Below are 19,508 nucleotides of genomic sequence, written 5' to 3'. Positions count from 1 at the left end.
ACCCTTCTGAGCCTGTTTTCCCATCTATCCTTTCTGGGACTCAACCACAAGCTATTTCCAGCCAAAATTTTACCGGGAATTCAAGATGAACGAAGGGTCCAGGGAAAATCTTTAGGGCTCCTGCCAAAGAAAGAAGGGACAGGGGATCCCGCCACTATGTCCTCAGGCCCAGCCCTGTGATGCCTGGTCCATCCCACCCAGCTGCTGACACAGGAAGCCTTGCACCCTGGGGCTCCTGAAGCTGAGCCAGTCCTGCTTCTGACACCCAAGGCTCTCAGCATGGGCCCCCTCTCCCTTCCCCTAGGGTGTGACCTTTGACCCCTCCCCATTTCTCCATCATAATGTTGCTGCCTGGACCTCCTGGCTATTTGCCCTGTGAAGGCTGGGCCTGGAGCACTGAGTGAGCACAGGGGGTCGGGGTGGGAGTGGGGATGGGGGCTTTGGCCGTTACCTCCAGGTCTCCCTTGGTGATGGACTCCTCCTCCACTCGGAACTGCAGGTCCTCCACCTTCCTGCAGGGGGAGAAGGGGCTGAGCAAGCTTCACCCAGATGGGTGGGCCTCGCCAAGTCGGCGACGGTGCAAGGAGCCAAGGCCACCGGTGGCTCCAAATCCACGCTCAGACCACGCAGAAAGCACAGTCCCAGAGCCCCACGGCTGATGGGGGCCGAGCCTCCCAGAAACCCCCAGCCTTCCCACCTTCCTGACCCATGCTCGACACAGCACACTGCCCTCTCCAGAAGAGCAGTGTACAGGAGACACTGCTTTGGGAAAGATTCCCCAGGGTTCTCCTTACTTGCTCCAAGTAACAAACCCTTCCTTCTCTCACAAAAATAAATGCATACTTAATAAAAACAAAATATGAGTGTTTGGAAGTTCCCAATGTGGCACAGTGGGTTAAGAATCCGGCACTGCCACAGCTACGGCATGAGTGGCAGCTGCAGGTTGGATTCAATCCCAGGCCAGGGAACTTGCATATGCAGGTGTTACCACCGTCCCCTCAAAAAAGAGCATTCAATGTGGCATCTGTCCCCACTAGGGAGGTTGCTGGAGTAGATGATAGAACAGATAGTAAAGGGGGGGCCCTAACAGCTCTGTTTTCATCACAACAGGGAACAGACATGCCACACGGACCAGTTTGTGGGGAGGGAAGGAAAATGGGTTTTTCCCGTGCTGACCCCATTCTCATCCTCTCCCCTTGAAGTCGGGGGCCAGGGTCCCAGCCCCCACTGCTTGGACTGCTCCCTGGTGTGGAGCACCCCCAACACCCCGATGCGGGTGTGGGGCTCACCCTCAGGGAGACACCCCCGCCCCCACCTCCAAGAAGCACAGGAGAGAGACACGGGCACAGCACAGCCCACAAAGCTGCTCCTCCTGGGGCCTCCCGACAGCTCCCAGCACACACGGAAGAGGAAACTGCGGCCCAGAAAGGGCCAGTGACTGGCTCAAGGTCACACAGCAAGTGCAGGTCAATGCTAGGACTGGCATCCACACCTTCCTGAACACAAGTCCCAAGATATCTGCTTTTGTTTGTCGGCATCAGGCACGTCACCATGGCAACCAGATGTGTGGGCCACACCAACCGTCTCAGGCAAGATATAAATAAGCCCTCCTCTCCCCGAGTTAGACAGTAACAACAGACTGTGGAGCACATGCCTCGGCTGAAAGCCCAAAACCAGACCCAGGCTGGGCGAGGAGGGGGGCTGGGGCTGGGGGCTGCCTGCTGTGTGGGGAGTGAGCTGCAAAAATCTGTGTATCAGCAGCAAGGAGACAATGAGGGGCCCCTGGGCCAAGGGAAACCCCAACCCTCGTCACTGTGAGTTCTACCAGGTGACCTAGGACCACGTCAGGTCAGAATCCCCACACAGAGGGACCCACAACCCCTACTGGCTACTGGGGCAGGGCGGAAAGAGCCCAGCAGCACCACTAACAGGCTGGTGACCTCAGGCAAGTCCCTCCCCTGCGTCTGTGACTTGGGGGCAATGCCTGCCTTCTGGGCTATTTCTAACACAGAGACAGGGCAGGTAAAGCACTTGGCACCGGGCGGACCCCCTGGGGGCAAGGGTTTTCCAGTGGCCTTTGCTGCTGCTTCTCTGAGCCTTGGTTTCCTGACAGGTGAGATGGGAAGGGAGCTCCGGGACCCGGGCTGGGAGCTCCGTGCACAGGACCTGGCACAGAGGGCGCTCCGTGCATGCGAAGGGGGTCCCAAGGTGGGGACATCGGGTGCACATCTCCGGAGTGAGCACCCCCCACCCCTGCGTTCTCATGATACTTCACGAGCCAGGCAGGGCAGGAACGTGACCCCCACATCAGGAAGGAAAGCGGTGACGCATGTGGAGTCTCCTGTGCCTTCCGGCCGCGCTGGGCGCTTTGCTGGCGTTACCGTCTGTGTCCTCCCAATGGCCTGCACAGACGGGGTCATCGCCCCCCTCTGGAGACGAGAGGACTGCAGCCGGCAGAGCTCGCGGCACTGGCCCAGGCGACACAGCCAGAGGCGGGCGGAGGCAGGGTTTGGACCCGCCGGTCCTGAGCCTGTGCTCTCCCTGGTCATCCCTATCGGGGGTCAGGGGAAGTGACCCCGGGGCCGGAGCGGCACTCACCTCCTCTCCTCCTCCAGCTGGTTGGACAGGTCCACCTTCTCTTTCCGCACGCTCTCCACCAGCAGCCGGGCCCGCTGCAGCTTCTCCTCGGCTTCTGCAACATACTGGGCCCCGAACGCGGGCCAGGACAGGGTCAGCTTCTTCCCGGGGGCTGGGGGCCGGGGCAGGCGGCAGGGAGGGGCAGGCTGGGAGCGCCAGCCACCCCGACTTGGGCGGGGACCACGGGCCCAGATGCTGATGCCAGGAACGGCAAGACTGGCCTCCCCCAGTGGGAGCCCAGGTCCCCTGCCCCCAAGACCCACCCCCTCCCTCAATCCTTGGGGGCCTAAGACCTACTGTCTTATGAAGGCCCCTGTCACAGCACACACGTGACCTTGGCCTTAATAATTCCAGAGCCCGAGGGAGGAGTGAGCCAGGCTCCAAATGGGGACAGAGGCCCAGGAGGGAGCTCATGTGTGGGGGATGGGCATGGGGGAAGCGCAGACATGTGACAGCAGCAGACTCAAGGCTACAGACAAGGGCTTCCTTGCCTGAAACCCAACCTGGGAATTTGCTCAAAAGCATGATCTGCAGTGTGGACAGTTGTACTCCAAAATGTTTACATGTTATTTAAATAAAAATGAGGCGCTGGAAACAACCTAAACACCAGCTGGGGACAGGCCACCTCAGTAAGGACACTGCCTGTGACAGACAGCAACACAGCCCTGCAAAAGGGAAGACTCTTGCATGACCTAGAAAATGCCTGAACCATAGAAAGTAGGAAGAAGCAGGTACTCGGAGCTCTTGTCGTGGCTCAGTGGTAACGGACCCGACTAGGATCCATGAGGTTTTGCAGGTTTAGATCCCTGGCCTCGCTCAGTGGGTTGAGGATCCGGCGTTACCATGAGCTGTGGTGTAAGTTGCAGACACAGCTGGGATCCCGCGTTGCTGCGGCTGTGGCCTAGGCCAGCAGCGGCTGCTCTGATTCGACCCCTAGCCTGGGAACTTCCATATGCTATGGGTTCAGCCCTAAAAAAGAAAAAAAGAAAAAAAAAAAAAAAAAAAAAAAAAGAGGCACACAAGTTTGTGTCCAGGTCCTGGATGAATGCGTACCTAGCACTGGAAGGAAATCCGCCAGGAGGATGAGGGGTGTTGGTCACGTGCATCTTAGTATTCTCTGCACACCCCAAGCTCTCCTCCCTGAGCGTGAGGGATGGACAAGACGGAGCAGGTGGCAGGTGCCCTCTGGGTGCCCCTTGGCCCCGCTGATTCACCTACCTGCTCGTGCTGCGCCTTGAGCAGGGCGATCTCCTTCTCCACCTCGCAGATGTGGCTCGTGGCCTTGGCCACCTCGGCCCGCTCCAGGTCCCGTTCAGCCAGCAACTGCTCGATGTGCTGCTGCTTCTCCTTCAGGGCCTCTTGCAAGGCGGTCGTGCCTGAGATCTTGCGGGCGTAGCGCGAAGACGTCTCCGTGAGCTGCGGGAAGGCGTGGGTGCAGGCAGGACTCAGGGACGTGGAGCGCCGTCCACACGGGGCACAGCAACCCAGCAGGTGAGACAGAGCCTACCTGCCTCGGCGTCTGGGGTCCTGCTCCTCCCCCACTCAGGGCCCTACACATTCTGCTTGCTCACACAGAGGGGATCGTGATGTCTGAGATACAGGGAACGCCCCGCCTCAAGCACAGTCACAGCCCTGGGGCTCCCCTCAAGGTGGGCTCCCCCACCTGGGCCACCTTCTCCTGGACTAGGAGGACCATCTCAGCTAGCTCTGCTGGAAGGGTAACCTCGCCTTCTCCCCTCACCAAAGGCGGCTGTACCAGGCTTTGGGAACGGCCTCTCCGGCACCTCTATGACCTGCGTGCACCTGTACCATCTGCCCTGCATCTGTAGGTCCCTCTTTAACTCCCAGGGAAGGGCCCAGGCTACCATCATAGAAAAATATATACAAAAATAACAATAAAGGTAAATGGATCAATTTTCCTATTAAAAAAAAAACTTTCCTCTTTGTTCAGAAACTCCAAACTGATGGATGCCTAGAATCAGAGCAAGTCAGGGGACATCTGGATCCCCCTGTCCCCACGCTCCATACACACACCAGGGTACCCCTCCCCAGCCCCACCCTCACCAGGCCACTGCGGCTGGGCCGGCCCCCCACGGAGGAGGCCACGGAGCTGACAGAGCTGATGGAGGAGCTGCTGGGACTGTGGGTCAGCGCCGAGACGCCCATGGCCATGCGCTTGGTCTTCTTGGCCTTGGCTGGGCTGGTGGACGGGAAGCCGATGCGGATGACCTTGTGGATGGGCGCAAAGAGACCGAACTTGGGTGGGCACTGGAAGTACCTGGGGAGGCAGGAGAGGGACCCAAGCCGCTGTCACGCCCACAATGGGCTGGAGCCTCAACCGCCTCCTCCATCTCTTCAGAGCCCAGCACAGAGAGAGGCTCCTCCTTGGGGACCCATCACCTACACCCCAAGACCAGCAGACAGGACTCCCAGAAAGGGAACAGAGGTGAACAGGGCCGGACATTCTTCATGGCCGTGAATAACCGCTGAGCATATTTGGGGAGGGTGGAGGTGGGGGAGGGACAATTACCGAGCGGCTGCTCGGGGCCAGTCCCTTTACATACATGCTCATTTCAATCCCCGACCATGCGACGGTCACCTACATTTCACAGATGAGGCGATTTAGGCTCAGAGAGGTTAAGTAACCTGCCTACAGTCACACAGCTTATTGGGAAGCTGAGACTGGACCCAGTGGACTCCAAAGCCCATTCAGCTTGGCTCCCACACACCAGTCAGGGCCCCAGCCGTATCTGCAGCCCCATTCTCATGGCTACCTCTTGACCATCCCCACGCCCCAGGCTCTCTGCCCAGGGAGCTCCCTGCACAGAAAAACAAAAGCCTAAAAGAGACGCCTTGGCGGTGAGGAGGAGATGCTGCCTAAGCTGCCTCTGAATTCATAGAGCGAGAGTAAGTTAAGAGAAACACCTATCTTGAAAACAGGAAGGTAGGAGTTCCCGTCGTAGGTCAGTGCTTAACGAATCCGACTAGGAACTATGAGGTCGTGGGTTCGATCCCTGGCCTTGCTCAGTGGGTTAAGGATCCGGCATTGCCATGAGCTGTGGTGTAGGTCGCAGAGGCGGCTCAGATCTCGCGTGGCTATGGCTGTGGTGTAGGCCGGTGGCTGCAGCTCTGATTCCACCCCTAGCCTGGGAACCTCCATATGCCACAGAAGCGGCCCTAAAAATGGCAAAAGAGACAAAAAAAAAAAAAAAAAAAAAAAAAAGAAAGAAAACAGGAGGGTAAGTGTTATCATGGAAACTCTGGATCATCTTCTCTTCAAAACTTCTCTGGCCGTGGGTTCCACACGGGACCAGGGGACCTAGTCCTATCCAGTTTCGGACTCACCTTGAAACTGCCACCCGACTCTGCCTCTTGCCACGTTCTTTGGGTCTTTGTTCAGGCTGACCCCAGCCTAGAAGACCTTCCTCCTCAGAGCTGTCACAGACTCACCTGGACCACAGAATCTAGCCAGGGACCGTCAACACAAGCTCACAGGCCACCTCACCTTAGCCCCACCCCCTGACACGGCTCACCCATCCCATCTCCACACTCCCTACTCACAACGAGTCCAGGTAAAGCCTTAGACCCTCTCAACCCAGCCTTCCCAGCAGTCAATTCCTTTTAATCCGAGACCTGGGGCACAGCTGTGACCCTGACTGTGGCTGAAGGGCACCAGGCACTGTCTGGTTATTCCTGAGTCAGGGGGAACCCCCAGAAGGCAGGAACCACTGCCTCTCCTTTTTTGGTGCTCCCACCTCACTTAGCCAGGGTGGCAGGGAAAGGACACACAGGGATAGATGCCTCTCCTAGCGCTTGCCCATGACTCCCTGTGTGACCTTGAGCCCTGACCTCTCTGGCCTCAGTTCTCTCATCTGTAAAATGGGGGTGATATTTCCACCACTTGTGTCCATGAGCTGCTGACAGAAGGGAGTGAGCAGCAACTATATCATGGTGTCTGGTACGGCCACCCAGATGCCCCAACCCTGCCCCCTGTCGCTATTCCAGGAGGACCCCCCCCTTCCTCCCTCCCCAGAGGAAGCCCACCGTACCTGGTGCCCGCCACTGCCCCGTCGTTCTTCCCAAGGGGCTCGTCCAGCTCCACGCCACACCACTCGCCCTTGGCAAAGTCTGTCTCCCCCACATACCGCACCACGCCAGTCTTCGTCCCACCAACCTGTTGGCACAGAGAGAGACTCGGGTCCAGAGGGTGCAGTGGGAATGTCAGGGATGGCATAGGCACGCAGGCGCCCAGGCTCGTCCCTCCCCTCCCCTCCCGGCAGAGGCCAGGGGAGATGGCAGGGGAAGCCCGAGGACAGCTGGGAGGGGGAGGGATGACCACTGCTTCCCAGGGCTGTTCCATGCAAGGGCTCTGGAGTACGAAACACAGGACCTGCATTCAAACCCTGCCACTTACAAGCTGTGTGACCCTGGGCAAGTTACTTAACCTCTCTGAGCCTCAGCATCTTCATCTGTCCAAAGGGCTTTTTTGAGAATTAAGTATTGTATGTGCAATGTCTTAATAAATGCTACCCTTAAAAATGGTTTGAATGGAGGTTTCCCGGAGCTGGGCAGGAGGAGAAAACAGGCGTTGTTGTTTAATGGAGATAGAGCTTCCGTTTTACAAGATGAAAAAGGTCTGTTGCACAGCGATGTGAATACACTTAATACTAGCGAACGGCCCACTCAAAAATGGATAAGGAGCTAAGTGTTATGTGTATTTTACCACAACTAAAAAAAACCCTCACAGGCCAATAATCGGGAATATTATTGTAAAAATGGTTTAAAAAACTTTTAATTAAAGACATATAGGGAGTTCCCCTGGTGGCACAGTGGGTTAAGGATACAGTGCTGTCACTGCTGTGGATCGGGTCACGGTTACGGCACAGGTTCGCTCCCTCATCTGGGAATTTCCACATGCCATGGGCATGGCCTATATATATAGTTGGACATGTATGGACATAGTCAATACTTTCGAAGTCCTGAAACTCTCTGGAAGTTTCTCCACCTCTCCCCAGAAGCACTTTTAGGATGAAGTTTGTGGTTTGCTTTTAGTTTTTGTCTTTTTAGGGCCGGCACTGAGGCATACAGAAGTTTCCAGGCCAGGGGTCCAATCAGAGTTGCAGCTGCCAACCTACACTGCAGCCACAGCAACGCAGGATCCAAGCCTTGTCTGCGACTTACACCACAGCTCATGGCAACAGCAGATTCTTAACCCACTGAGCGAGGCCAGGGATCGAACCCACCACCTCATGGTTCCTAGTCGGATTCGTTAACCACTGAGCCACGATAGGAACTCCCTAATCCCATATTTCTAAATGTCATGTTTATATTGCTTCTTGTGGATATTCCCATTTGGGGGGACACCCAAGACTTCTCAAGGAAGGGGAGGCGTTAGCAGCACATCGCCAGGCTCCAAGCATTGGCGCTGTGTCTCCACCTTCCCACGCAGCCACGCCAAGTCTCCAGAGCCAGGACTAAGTAAACAGTACTCACAGACACAGATGGGCAGTGGCAGCTATGTTTCCTTCCCAGCCCCAATTTTTCCCCATAGAGAACTGTCTTTTATGATGGTTTGCTCAGTTTTTATGGCTTTCACACTAATTTAACCCCAAACTCTTTCAACCGTCTAGATCTCTTGCGAAGATGTTCAAAGCCATTGCAAACTCCATCCAATTTTTTCTGGAGGAGGCTCTCTGGGCCCACGTGTCCCTCTGCTGCATGGCCACCACCCCGGGGTCTCCTGTCACCACCATCCTGAAGGCTCCCTTGGTCTCTCTCTTGGGCTTGATCTCCCACGGCTCAGACGCAATGTCTCCCTTTTTTCCTGGTTTCTGCACTTATTTTGGCAGAGCACATCCTTCCATTGCTTTTATTTTTTTTTCTTTTTGCCATTTCTTGGGCCGCTCCAATGGCATATGGAGGTTCCCAGGTTAAGGGTCTAATCGGAGCTACAGCTGCCGGCCTACACCAGAGCCACAGCAATGCGGGATTCAAGCCGCGTCTGCGACCTACACCACAGGTCACGGCAACGCCGGATCCTTAACCCGCTGAGCAAGGCCAGGAATTGAACCCGCAACCTAATGGTTCTTAGTCGGATTCATTAACCACTGCGCCACGATGGGAACTCCCCTCCATTGCTTTCTAAGAAGAGTTACAAGAGGAAACAAAATACCGGAGCCTTTGCCTAGCTGAAAATATTTATTCTGTCCTTGTTCTTTTTTTTTTTTTTTTTTTTGGCCACGCCCACAGCATGTGGAAGTTCCCAGGCCAGGGATAGAACCCATGCCACAGCAGGGACCCAAGCCACAGCAGTGACAACACCAGATCTTAACCCACTAGACCACCAGGGAACTTCACTCTTTTTTTTTTTTTTTTTCTTGTCTTTTTGCCTTTTCTAGGGCTGCTCCTGTGGGATATGGAGGTTCCCAGGCTAGGGGTCGAATCAGAGCTGTAGCCACCCGCCTACGCCAGAGCCGGATCCGAGCTGCGTCTGCAACCTACGCCACAGCTCACGGCAACACTGGATCCTTAACCCACCGAGCAAGGCCTGGGATTGAACCCGCAACCTCATGGTTCCTAGTCGGATTCGTTAACCACTGAGCCACGACGGGAACTCCCACTCTTTCTTTTTTAACTGAGGTAAAATGCGCATGATGCAAAATTTACCCTTTTACCTTTTTTTTTTTTTTTTTTGGTCTTTTTAGGACTACACCCACAACATATAGAAGTTCCCAGGCCAGGAGTTTATTTGGAGCTACAGCCGCCGGCCTACACCACAGACACAGCAATGCAGGATTCAAGCCACGTCTGCGACCTACACCACAGCTCACGGCAATGCTGGATCCTTAACCCACTGAGCGAGGCCAGGGATTGAACCTGTGTCCTCATGGATACTAGTCAGGTTCATTATCACTGAGCCACAATGGGAACTTCTTTAACCATTTTAAAGTACATAATTCAGTGGCTCTTTGTACACTTACAACCATCACTGCTATCTCACTGCAGAATACACCCATCATCCCCCCAAAAAGACCCTGAACCCAAGGGCAGCCACTGCCCATCCCCCTCTCCCCAGCTCCTGGCATCACTGACCTGCTTTCTGTCTCTATAGCTTTGTTATTCTGGGCATTTCCTACAAATGGAATCCTACACTATGTGGCCTTCTGAGTCTGGCTTTTCATGTAGCAGTGTTTTCAAGGTTCATACCTGTTGGAAGTTCCCTTGTGGACCAGGGGGATCTGGCATTGTCACTGCAGTGGTTCAGGTTGCTGCTGTGGCACAGGTTCAATCCCTGGCCGGGAACTTCTGTATGCCACGGGCACAGCCAACAAAAACCAAAAACAAAAAGAGTTCCCACTGTGGCTCAGTGGGCTAAGAACTCAGTTCCCTGTGACCCTCACTCTTGACCGAGAGTCTGGTGGGGTCTCTTCCTTCCAAAAACTGGCTCTGCGTGTTCTAGTGTCCAGTGTCACTGTTGAGAAGGTCAAAGCCATTCTGAGTCCCAGTCCTTCCTGGGGGCCCGTCTTCTCACTCCGGAAACCTGCAGGACTGCCTTTCTGTCCTTTGCACAGTTTCACAAAGAAGAGCGCTGGGAGTGGGCGCCTCTTCCCATCCCTTTTCTGGGGCTCCCAGGGGCCCTTCCAACCAAGAAGCCCCGTCAGTCCGGGGATCTCCTTGGACTGCTTATTTGACTTCCGCCCTCCTTTTCCTCTGATCGTTATTTCTCCCTCTGGTTTTCCATCTGTCTTCTGGCTCCACTTTCTGGGAGATGTCCTTAAATTTATCTAAAACTTCTGTGGAGTTCCTTAAATCTGTTATCGTATTTTTCCTTTTCCAAAAAGGGTGTTTTTATTCACTGAATACCCATATCATAGTCCATGGCATTCTGTTCAGATTCACTGCTTGTATTACCTTCTCTTATTTCTCAGAGGAGCGGCTGCCTTCCCCAGAGAAGCTTCTGTGCCCTGGAGAGGGCAGGCTTGGCAGCCAGGGATCTAGGAGCTGATTAAAGGAGAAGCCAGTGGGGAAAGGAGCTCAGTTTTGCTGTTGGTGGTGGTTTTTTGGCTGCCCCGTGGCATATGGAGCTCCCAGGCCAGGGATCAGATCCAAGCTGCAGCTGTAACCTATGCTGTAGCTGCAGGAATGCTGGGTCCTTAACCCACTGTGCTGGGCCGGGAATCGAACCTGCGTCCCGCTGCTTCAGAGACGCCACCCTTCTCACTGCGCCACAGTGAGAACTCCAAGAGGGCTCCATTTTTAGGACAGAAATATTTATTTAATCATCCTTTTTCAGCCCAGTTTTTTTCAGGGGTTTCCCCATCCAAGGACTCTCCAAACCTCTCAAGCATTCCTCCCAGGCGTCTGCTGGAGGAACAGTCGCCAGGCAGAGGGGACCACAGGTGGTGGGGGGAGGGGAAGCCTGAAGTTTTTTTAAGCAATGTCAGTCCCCCATTTCCAGAGGCCACCACACACAGATGGCTGATTTCCGAGCCTCTTGGGCTTCTGAGGGAAACACCGACTCCTTCTCTGCTTTTCCCTCTGCTGCCTGAGGCCTAGGCTGCACGGGATTTCTGGTATCATTGCTGCCTTCCCTTCTATTCACCCGGTCCCTGAGGATTTACACCTTAAAAGAAAAAAAAAAAAAAAATCCCGGAGGTTCCCATCATGGCTCAGCAGAAATGAATCTGACTAGCATCCACGAGGACGCAGGTTCGATCCCTGGCCTCACTCAATGGGTTAAGGATCTGGCATTGCCGTGAGCTGTGGTGTAGGTCACAGACACAGCTCGGATCCCGAGTGGCTGTGGCTGTGGTGTAGGCCGGCAGCTGTAGCTCTGATTCGACCCCTAGCCTGAGAACCTCCATATGGCGCAGGTGCAGCCCTGAAAAGACAAATATCTGAATAAGTAAATAAATAAATAAGCAGTCCCTTCACTGTCATTCTAGTGCAAATCCAGGAAGGGGTGAAGGGAAAGGCCTGGGTTTCTCTCATCGTGGAGAAGCCAGAGCAGGGCACAGACAGCCAAGGAGTGAGTGAGCAAATGCTGATATTCCAGGAGGACGACGGGGGCTACTCGGAACAGCATCGGGGGGTCCCCTCTCTGAGGAGTGACAGCAGCACAGAGGCCTAACGGAAGCGGGACAGCAAGCGGGAGGAAGTCCTGGGGGACAGAGTCCTGGAGAGGAATCAGCCGGGCACAGCAGAGGCACCAGACCGGTACGGAGGCACAAGCAAGGAGGGCGGGGGCACAGCCAGGATGGAGCAGGGAGGTCAGGTCACAGCAGGGCGAATGGGCGATCCCAGGGCCCTGAGGGCTATGGAAAGGTGGGTGCGTTTATGACACTGAGATGGGAGCTTCTGGAGAGTTGGCCCTGAGTGGGGGCAGGGAGAACCACAGAGGAAGCAGCTGCATTTTCGGAGAGAGGAGCCACCAGAGGAGGTAGTGGGTCGGGGATGGGATGGGGGGTTCTGGAGGCAGCACCAGAGGCCTTTTTTTTTTTGTCTTTTTAGGCTGCACTTGCAGCATATGGAAGTTCCCAGGCTAGGGGTCTAATTGGAGCTACAGCCGTTGGCCTATGCCACGGCCACAGCAATGCCAGATCTGAGCCACGTCTGCAACTTAACCACAGTTCACAGCAACATGGGAACCCTGAGCCACTGAGCAAGGCCAGGGATCGAACCCACAACCTCATGGCTCCTAGTCAGATTCGTTTCCGCTGCGCCATGACAGAAACTCCAGAGACCTGATTATTGATCACGTGGTAGGGAGGAGAGCAAAACAGGACTCAGGGCCAACTCCCAAGTTCCTGGACTGGTCTGGCGCCAGAGACACAGGCGTGCTGTTCACCGAGATGGGGAGGAGGGGGAGGAGCCGGCGGGCGATGGGGGCGGGTGGATAAACAACTGAGCTCCGTTTTGTTCGCGTGGTGGGGGTGGAACTATTCTCCTAAAAAGATATATTCAAGTCCAGATTCCCAGTACCTATGAATGTAACCTTATTTAAAAAATAGGAGTTCCCATCGTGGCTCAGCAGAAACGAATCTGACTAGCATGCATGAGGATGCAGGTTCGATCCCTGGCCTCGCTCAGTGGGTTAAGGATCCGGCGTTGCTGTGAGCTGTGGTGTAGGTGGCAGATGCGGCTCAGATTCTATGTGGCTGTGGCTGTGGTGTAGGCCAGTGGCTACAGCTCCAATTCCCTAGCCTGGGAGCCTCCAAATGCCATGGCTGTGACCCTAAAAAGACAAAACAAAAAAGAGCCTTGGAGTTCCTTGGTGGCCACTGAGGTGTTGTCACTGCTGTGGCACAAGTTTGATCCCTGGTCCAGGAACTTCCGCATGCCCTGGGCGGAGCCAAATGAATGAATTAATTAATTACAAAATAAAAATAGAGTCTAATCGACATGATCAAGTTAGGTAGGTCCTGACCCAGTATGACTGGTGTCCTGTAAGAGAAGAGACGCGGAGAGAAGAAGGAAGGCCATGGAAAGGGGGAGGCAGAGATTCGAGCAACGCTCCCACAGCCAAGGAAAGCCAAGGAGCATGAGCAACCCTGGGACCTAAGAGAAAAGCTCAGCCCAGACTCTGCCCTGATGCTCCAGAGAGAGCATGACCCTGCGGCACCTGGGATTTCAGATTTGTACCCTCCAGACCTTTAAGAGAATGCATTTCTAGCGTTCGTTTTCTTTCTTTTTTCTTTTTTCAGTCTTTTTAGGGCTGCACCTGTGGCAAATGGAAGTTCCCAGACCAGGGGCTGAACTGGAGCTGCAGCTGCCAGCCTACACCACAGCCATGGAAACACCAGATCCGAACCACGTCTGTGACCTATACCACAGCTCACAGCACACCGGATCCTTAACCCACGAAGAAAGGCCAGGGATCAAACCCGCATCCTCATGGAAACCAATCGGGTTCGTAACTGCTGAGCCACAGCGGGAACTCCACATTTCTGTTTTAAGCCACCCAGTTTGTGGGACTTGCTACAGCAGCCACAGGAAACGAATGCAGGTTAAGCGGAGATGCTGACGGGAAGCCTGCCTTTTGAGACAGGAGATGGGAGTGGTGTGACGCCCATGTATCCTTGGACTGTCGTAAGTCAACGGGCCTGGACCCTCCGACAAGGAGACAAGCAGAGGCCGGAGTGCTGACCTGACGCTGGGAAGAGGAGTAGCAGGGAGGTGGGAGGACCCAGGGGAGTGTGTGGAATCCTCAAAGTTAAGAGAACGTGCTTCTAGAAGGACACAGGGAGAGAGTGACAGTGGCCGATCCTGCTAAGGGTGAAATAACACTAGGACTGGAAAGTGGCAGCTGTATTCGGAATGAAGGGTCCCGGCAGGGGAGGGGTCACAGGAGTGGACGGTGATGGGAGAGGGCGGGAAAGGAGACCACGGCCACAGGCGGGCCTTTCATCGGGTTTAGCCGAAGGGAAGTGGCGAGCTGGGCAAATAGCTGGAGGAAGACACGGGTTCGGGGGAGAGTTTTGTGGTTTTGTTTTTTTGGGGGCCACACCCGAGGCCTATGAAAGTTTCCGGGCTAGGGGTTGAACTGGAGTTGCAGCTGCTGGCCTGAACCACGGGCACAGCAATGCCAGAACTGAGCCACGTCTGTGACCTACGCTGCAGCCCACAGCAACGCCGGATCCTTGGCCCACTGGGCGAGGCCAGGGATCGAACCCACAACCTCATGGACACTAGTCAGATTTTTAACCCACTGAGCCACAACAGGAATTCCTGAGAGTTTTGTTTTTAAGGTGGGAGAAGCTGGAGTGAGTGGATGAGAAGAAGGGGGAAATGGGCAGGGGGGAGGGAGGCTGACTGCAGGGGCAGGTAGGGCTGCTGGCTGGAGGGAAGGCCGCGTGCGCAGGCGTGGGCGGGCTTGGCGGAGGACAAGGGCTCTGTTCTTCCCGGGGAAGCACAGAACCGTCATCGGCTGAGATGCGGGGGAGGCGCGGGCGTTGGCAATTTGGGGAATGAATATTACAGAAAAGGAAACTGGGGGTCAGAGAGGCTTAGCAGCAGGTAAAGGAATGGCCCGGCTGATGCTCCAGTAGGTCTGCAGGCCTCAGGTGGGTCCTCTGCCCAGCCCAGCACACAGAGCTGGGGGGGGACTGGTCATTCGTCCTCCCAGGCACTTCCACACTTGAATTTCTTGTTTGGTTTTGTTTTTTTAGGGTCGCACCTGCGGCATATGGAGCGAGGCCAGGGAGCAAATCTGCGTCCTCATGGTTCCTAGTCAGATTCATTTCCACTGAGCCATGATGGGAACCCCCCACCCGGATACTTTAAAGAAAAGGTGGGAGGGGCCAGACAGAGGCTACTGCACAAACTCAGGCCCCCCACTGTGGCCCTGATGAAAGGGAACTGCTCTGGAGCCTTCCTAGCCTGGGGCTGGTCTGACCCCACAGGCCTTGCCCCTGTCCCTCTAGGGAGGCAGGAAATGAGAGCAGGACTAAAGGCCACACTCTTGCCTGGTGCCCTGGGCCCCCTGTGACAGAGAGAGGAAGCCAGAGGCAGATCTAGTGCCTCCTGGGCCTGGCCTTCTGGCTCTGCCCGATCAGCAGAGCCTAAAGACTGAGGCCCAGCTGCCCCCTGTGCTGGGTGGGCTGGGTCCCCTCCTGGTCACCCCTCCCCATTCCTAACAGATGCCTGCCCTGAGCCCCAGCACCACAGCCCCCAGGGCAGCCCCCAGGTTGGTCCCCACAAACCTCTGACCTCACTAGAACAGGCCTCGCACCAAGAAGCATCATAGCACTTGGCCCTCGGCTGCGAAGACACTGGGGCGAAGAAATGAGGCCAGAGCAAGGGAGAAAACCAGCTTTTCCCAAGGGCCCACCATGCCCGCCCGGAGTCGTCCTCATCCATGTTTATAAATCCTCCCAAGGGGAGTTCCCACGGATGCAATGTGAGGGGGGCATCTCCGGACCCAGGGCTCGCTCCCCAGCCCAGCACAATGGGTTAAGGATCCGGTGTTGCTGCAGGTGCAGCTTAGGGGGCAACTATAGCTCAGATCTGATCCCTGGCCTGGGAACTCCATATGCCGCCCCCGGGGCGGCAAAAAGAGGGGGGAAAAAGAAAAGAAAGAAAGAAAGAAATGAATCCTCCAAAATGGGAGTATCAACCCCCTGCGCCAGGACACCGCTTGAGGGGAGGGCTGAACTCACGCCCAGGCTGCACAACCCTGGAGCCCACCTTGCAGCCCCTACACCTAGGATGGCCCTGCTGGGTGTCTGTTCTCAGCAGAGGGAGGGGAAGTGGACGGGGGCCTGGGGTCGGAGGGACTGTCAGAGCAAACCTCCCTCCTTACCTCTCAGAACCCACTCTCTCAGGAGGCTGGTCCCACACCTCCCAGGTCACCTGTCAAGGACAAAGCCCTGCGGAGAATCTACCTGCCCACTGGGGAGGGGCCGGACTGCTCAGGCTGCCTCTCGGGCTGCTATGCTCAGGGTTATGGGCAAGGCCGGGCTGGCACCGTAGCTTTGAGATGTGCTGGGAGAGGTGCCAGTCCCTGGAAAGGGTCTCTTGGTCCACTCTCTGTGGGATGCTTCTGTGGCCAGTACAGGAAGGGACATAAAGGGGCAGTGACTTCACTTACTCAGAGATGTTCCAGGAGTTCCCATTGTGGCTCATGAGGATGCAGGTTCGATCCCTGGCCTCGCTCAGTGGGCTAAGGATCCAGTGTTGTTGTGAGCTGTGGTGTAGGTTGCAAATGCAGCTCAGACTCCATGTTGCTGTAGCTGTGGTGTAGGCCGGCAGCTATGGCTCCCATTCGATCCTTAGTCTGGGAACCTCCATGTGCCGAGGGTGTGGTCCTAAAAAGAAAAAAAAAAAAAAGGAGATGCTCCACTCAGATGCTGCTTCAAGGGGGACAAGGGGGTGGGGAGCCTCACACCTGAGATGGGGCCGCCAGACTCAGTGACTGAGTGAGGCTGGGGCAGAAAGGCCCTGACACTTGGCTCAGCACAGGACGCTGTGATGGGCAATCTCACTCCAGAGCTGCCCCACAGTGGCTGAGGCTCTGCCCAGCCTGCATAGCCATCTACCTTTTGTCTCTGCCAACCCTTTGCAGATGGTAAAAGGCCTAAGGAACACCTGTACCCCAAACCCCACCTTGGCGACTACTTCCAAAGAACCCGAGCTTGCATGGCAACTTACTGGCCATCTGATGTCTGCGGGGGTCAGAGCTCTCCCACCACCCCGTGCTGAGATCTGCTCCTGGGGACTTCAGCCCTGGAGCACTCCTTGAAGCCACAAGCAACCAGCCAGGCCGCTTCCTTCCTGAGATAGCCTCCTCTGTCCCATGCTGCCAACTGTAGCTGACCAAGACCCACTCAGACTGCTGGGCTCGCTCCGGGTGAGGGATACAGGGGTCATTCTGGGGCTGGCAGGGAGGAGCCCAGAGCCCCAGTCCCGGTCTTGCCCATGACATGCTGTGTGGTCCTGGGGAAGTGCTCACCCTCTCTGACTCTCACGATTCTCATCTTCACAATGAGTGATTAGGGCCCGTGGTCTCCGCCCCAGCAGGCCTGTCTGTGAGTCTGGATCGGCTCTCACTGGTCGACGGCCCTCAGGTAGGGCTGCCTTCCCACCCCTCTTCTCTGTCACCGGTTCTCAACCTGCCTCTCTACACATTCAGTCTCAGTTCCTGCTGCTCCATAATCCCCTGCAATGTCTCTTCTCTTCCATGACCTAAATCCCAAACTGCTGGCTGGCTCCGGAGTCTGCTGCACCAGCCCCACTGCCTCTGGAGAAACAACTCTAAAACCCATGCACAGACCCACCTCCTGGAATGGACCTTCAGAACCACACCTTGGGGACACACACAGCAGCTATGTCTCAGGCCAGCTAGGCAGCCAAGTGCCCCACCAGCTCTGAGGGCCTAGAAGGTGCCAAGGACCAAAGAGGGTGATGGGTGTCTCCAGACAGAGGACATGGAGCCCTGATAAGAGACTGGGGTCTGATGGAGACTTCTAGAGCTGTGTCTACCTCATGCCAGTCTGAGTGTCCCCTCCCCAGTACATTCTGTTCCCACTCCCTGAGGGGGGAGCAGGTGCAAGGGGAATTCTAGGCAGAATCACACTGGGGTTAAAACCCCCTCCTCCCCCAACCTGAGGACCAATGAGGGCTGGTCAGTAACCCCCAGGGCTTCCACTTCCCACCCTGAAGGGATCACAGACCTCCTCCCAGGGCACCCATGTGACACGACACGGTCAGAGCCCTGGGCGATGACGAAGCACCCCCGCATCCACAGCTTCTCAATCCTCCCAACAAAATCATCACGCAGGAACTACCTATGCCTGTTCTGCTGAATGGACAGATGAATGAAGGGGGATACGGCCCAGTTACGTGACTCACCCAGAATCGCGCAGCTGTGAAGTAGCAGGAAGGGCACAAACCTGGGCCTGATTTCCCTGCAGTGGCCACGGCCAGCAGGTGCCCTCAGATCCCAGGCATCCCCAAAGATGTCTGGGCAAGACTGCAAGCCAGCTTGCCCAGCCACTCTGGTTTACAGCAACTAGATGTCTGAACTAGCCGACCCGGGGACAGAGGTCTTGAGTGCCTGGGTCCCCAGCCTTTTCCAGTACAGGCCTGGCACATTCACATTGGTGGGCTGGATCAATGGGTATCAATGACAGCTAACATTTACAGGGCACTTACTATCAGGCATCATCTAAAAGCATTACATGTATTCACAGGCTTCAACCTACAACCGAGGCACTATTAAAGTTCCCATTTAATAGATGGGAAGAATGAGGACCAGAAAAGTGAAGACACTTGCCAGGGTCACACAGCCACAGACTTCAGGGCCCACTTTACCTGTCTCCCTGGTCATTCTGCGGGAATGACCTCCCCGAACCCGCGGATCCCCCTTCCTGCCCTACCCCCCCCCCCGGGGGGGGGAACTCACCAGCACGCGATCTCCCAGGCGCAGGTCCTTGTCGCCCCGCTTCACGGAGCCGCTGTCCGAGAGGTTGGAGCCCGACTCGTTGCCGGTCTTGACCGAGCTGTTGAGGACGCTCTCCCGCAGCGGGATGACGCGGCTGGTCAGCGGCGGCGTGGCTGTGCCCGAGTGCAGGGACAGGTTCTGTGCGGTCAGCGACTCGACCGAGTGGGCGTCGCTGCCCGAGCCCTCGGCGGCCGGCTGCCGGGTCAGCTTGGAGGGCCGCGTGAAGATGCCCTGCAGCGCCGGGCACTCGAAGTAGCGCACGCCGCCCACGGCGCCGTCGTTCTTGCCCACCGGCTCGTCCAGCACCACGCCCGCCCACTGGCCCGGCGCGAACTGCGTCTCGCCCAGGTACTGCACCACGCCCGGCTTCACGCCGTTCACCCACACGCGCTCGCCCACCACGAAGTCCCCCAGGAACTCGTCGCCCACCTCGGCCGCCTTGGCGCTGGGCTTCTCGGGGGCGGGGGCGGCGGCGGCCGGGGGCCCCGGGGCCTGCTTGTGCAGCGGGGAGCCTGTGGAGGAGGAGAGGGCGGCGGTCAGGGCGCGGCGGCGCAGGACCCTCGGGGGCCCCAGGAGCGCAGTCCCGCGGGAAGGTGCCGGCAGGCGGACGGATGGGGAAACGGGCAGGCGTGGCTGGGCGCCGGGCTGCGGGAGGGAGGTCTCATTCCGCTTGGGCGGGCCCTGAGCATCCTTGGGTCTCTCCCTATTCTGCCAACCCCTCTGCAAAGTTCTAGGGATGAAAAGCTCAGGGCAGGGCCTCCTCAGATGCAAGGCTCAGGGTCACTCAAAATCGAGGGCAGAACAAACCCATGACTGAGGGTTACAAGCTGCTACTCCCCCGCCCCGGGTGGGCTCAGGCCCTCAGCTGTTAACCTGAGGCCGCCCATGGCCCCTGTGGGACTCAGATCTGGTGAGGAGCCTCTGTGTCCCC

At 56.5% G+C, this 19,508-nt stretch overlaps 1 protein-coding gene across 5 annotated transcripts in view; it reads right to left on the bottom strand.

Moving 5' to 3' along the window:
- CLIP2 (CAP-Gly domain containing linker protein 2) overlaps positions 1-19,508 on the bottom strand; it is an 89,348-nt gene that overhangs the window by 28,750 nt on the left and 41,090 nt on the right. For 4 of the 5 annotated variants that reach the window (XM_085016840.1, XM_021086342.2, XM_021086340.2 and 1 more), the window contains 6 exons: positions 18,539-19,089; positions 6,687-6,811; positions 4,702-4,915; positions 3,856-4,053; positions 2,599-2,702; positions 452-512 (listed from right to left, as the gene is read on the bottom strand). In XM_085016840.1, the coding sequence (XP_084872966.1) occupies positions 452-512; positions 2,599-2,702; positions 3,856-4,053; positions 4,702-4,915; positions 6,687-6,811; positions 18,539-19,089 (1,253 nt within the window). Of the gene's footprint in view, positions 1-451; positions 513-2,598; positions 2,703-3,505; positions 3,641-3,855; positions 4,054-4,701; positions 4,916-6,686; positions 6,812-18,538; positions 19,090-19,508 lie in introns of those variants that run through there. The other variant, XM_085016843.1, reaches the window with a different exon arrangement.

This window comes from Sus scrofa, chromosome 3 (genome assembly GCF_054392235.1).
Source record: "Sus scrofa isolate SSC_HxYL_T2T_F1_AM1 chromosome 3, Sscrofa_HxYL_maternal_Yorkshire_Landrace_v2.0, whole genome shotgun sequence".
NCBI classification, from domain to species: domain Eukaryota; kingdom Metazoa; phylum Chordata; class Mammalia; order Artiodactyla; family Suidae; genus Sus; species Sus scrofa.
This window is presented reverse-complemented; position numbering and strand designations above follow the sequence as displayed.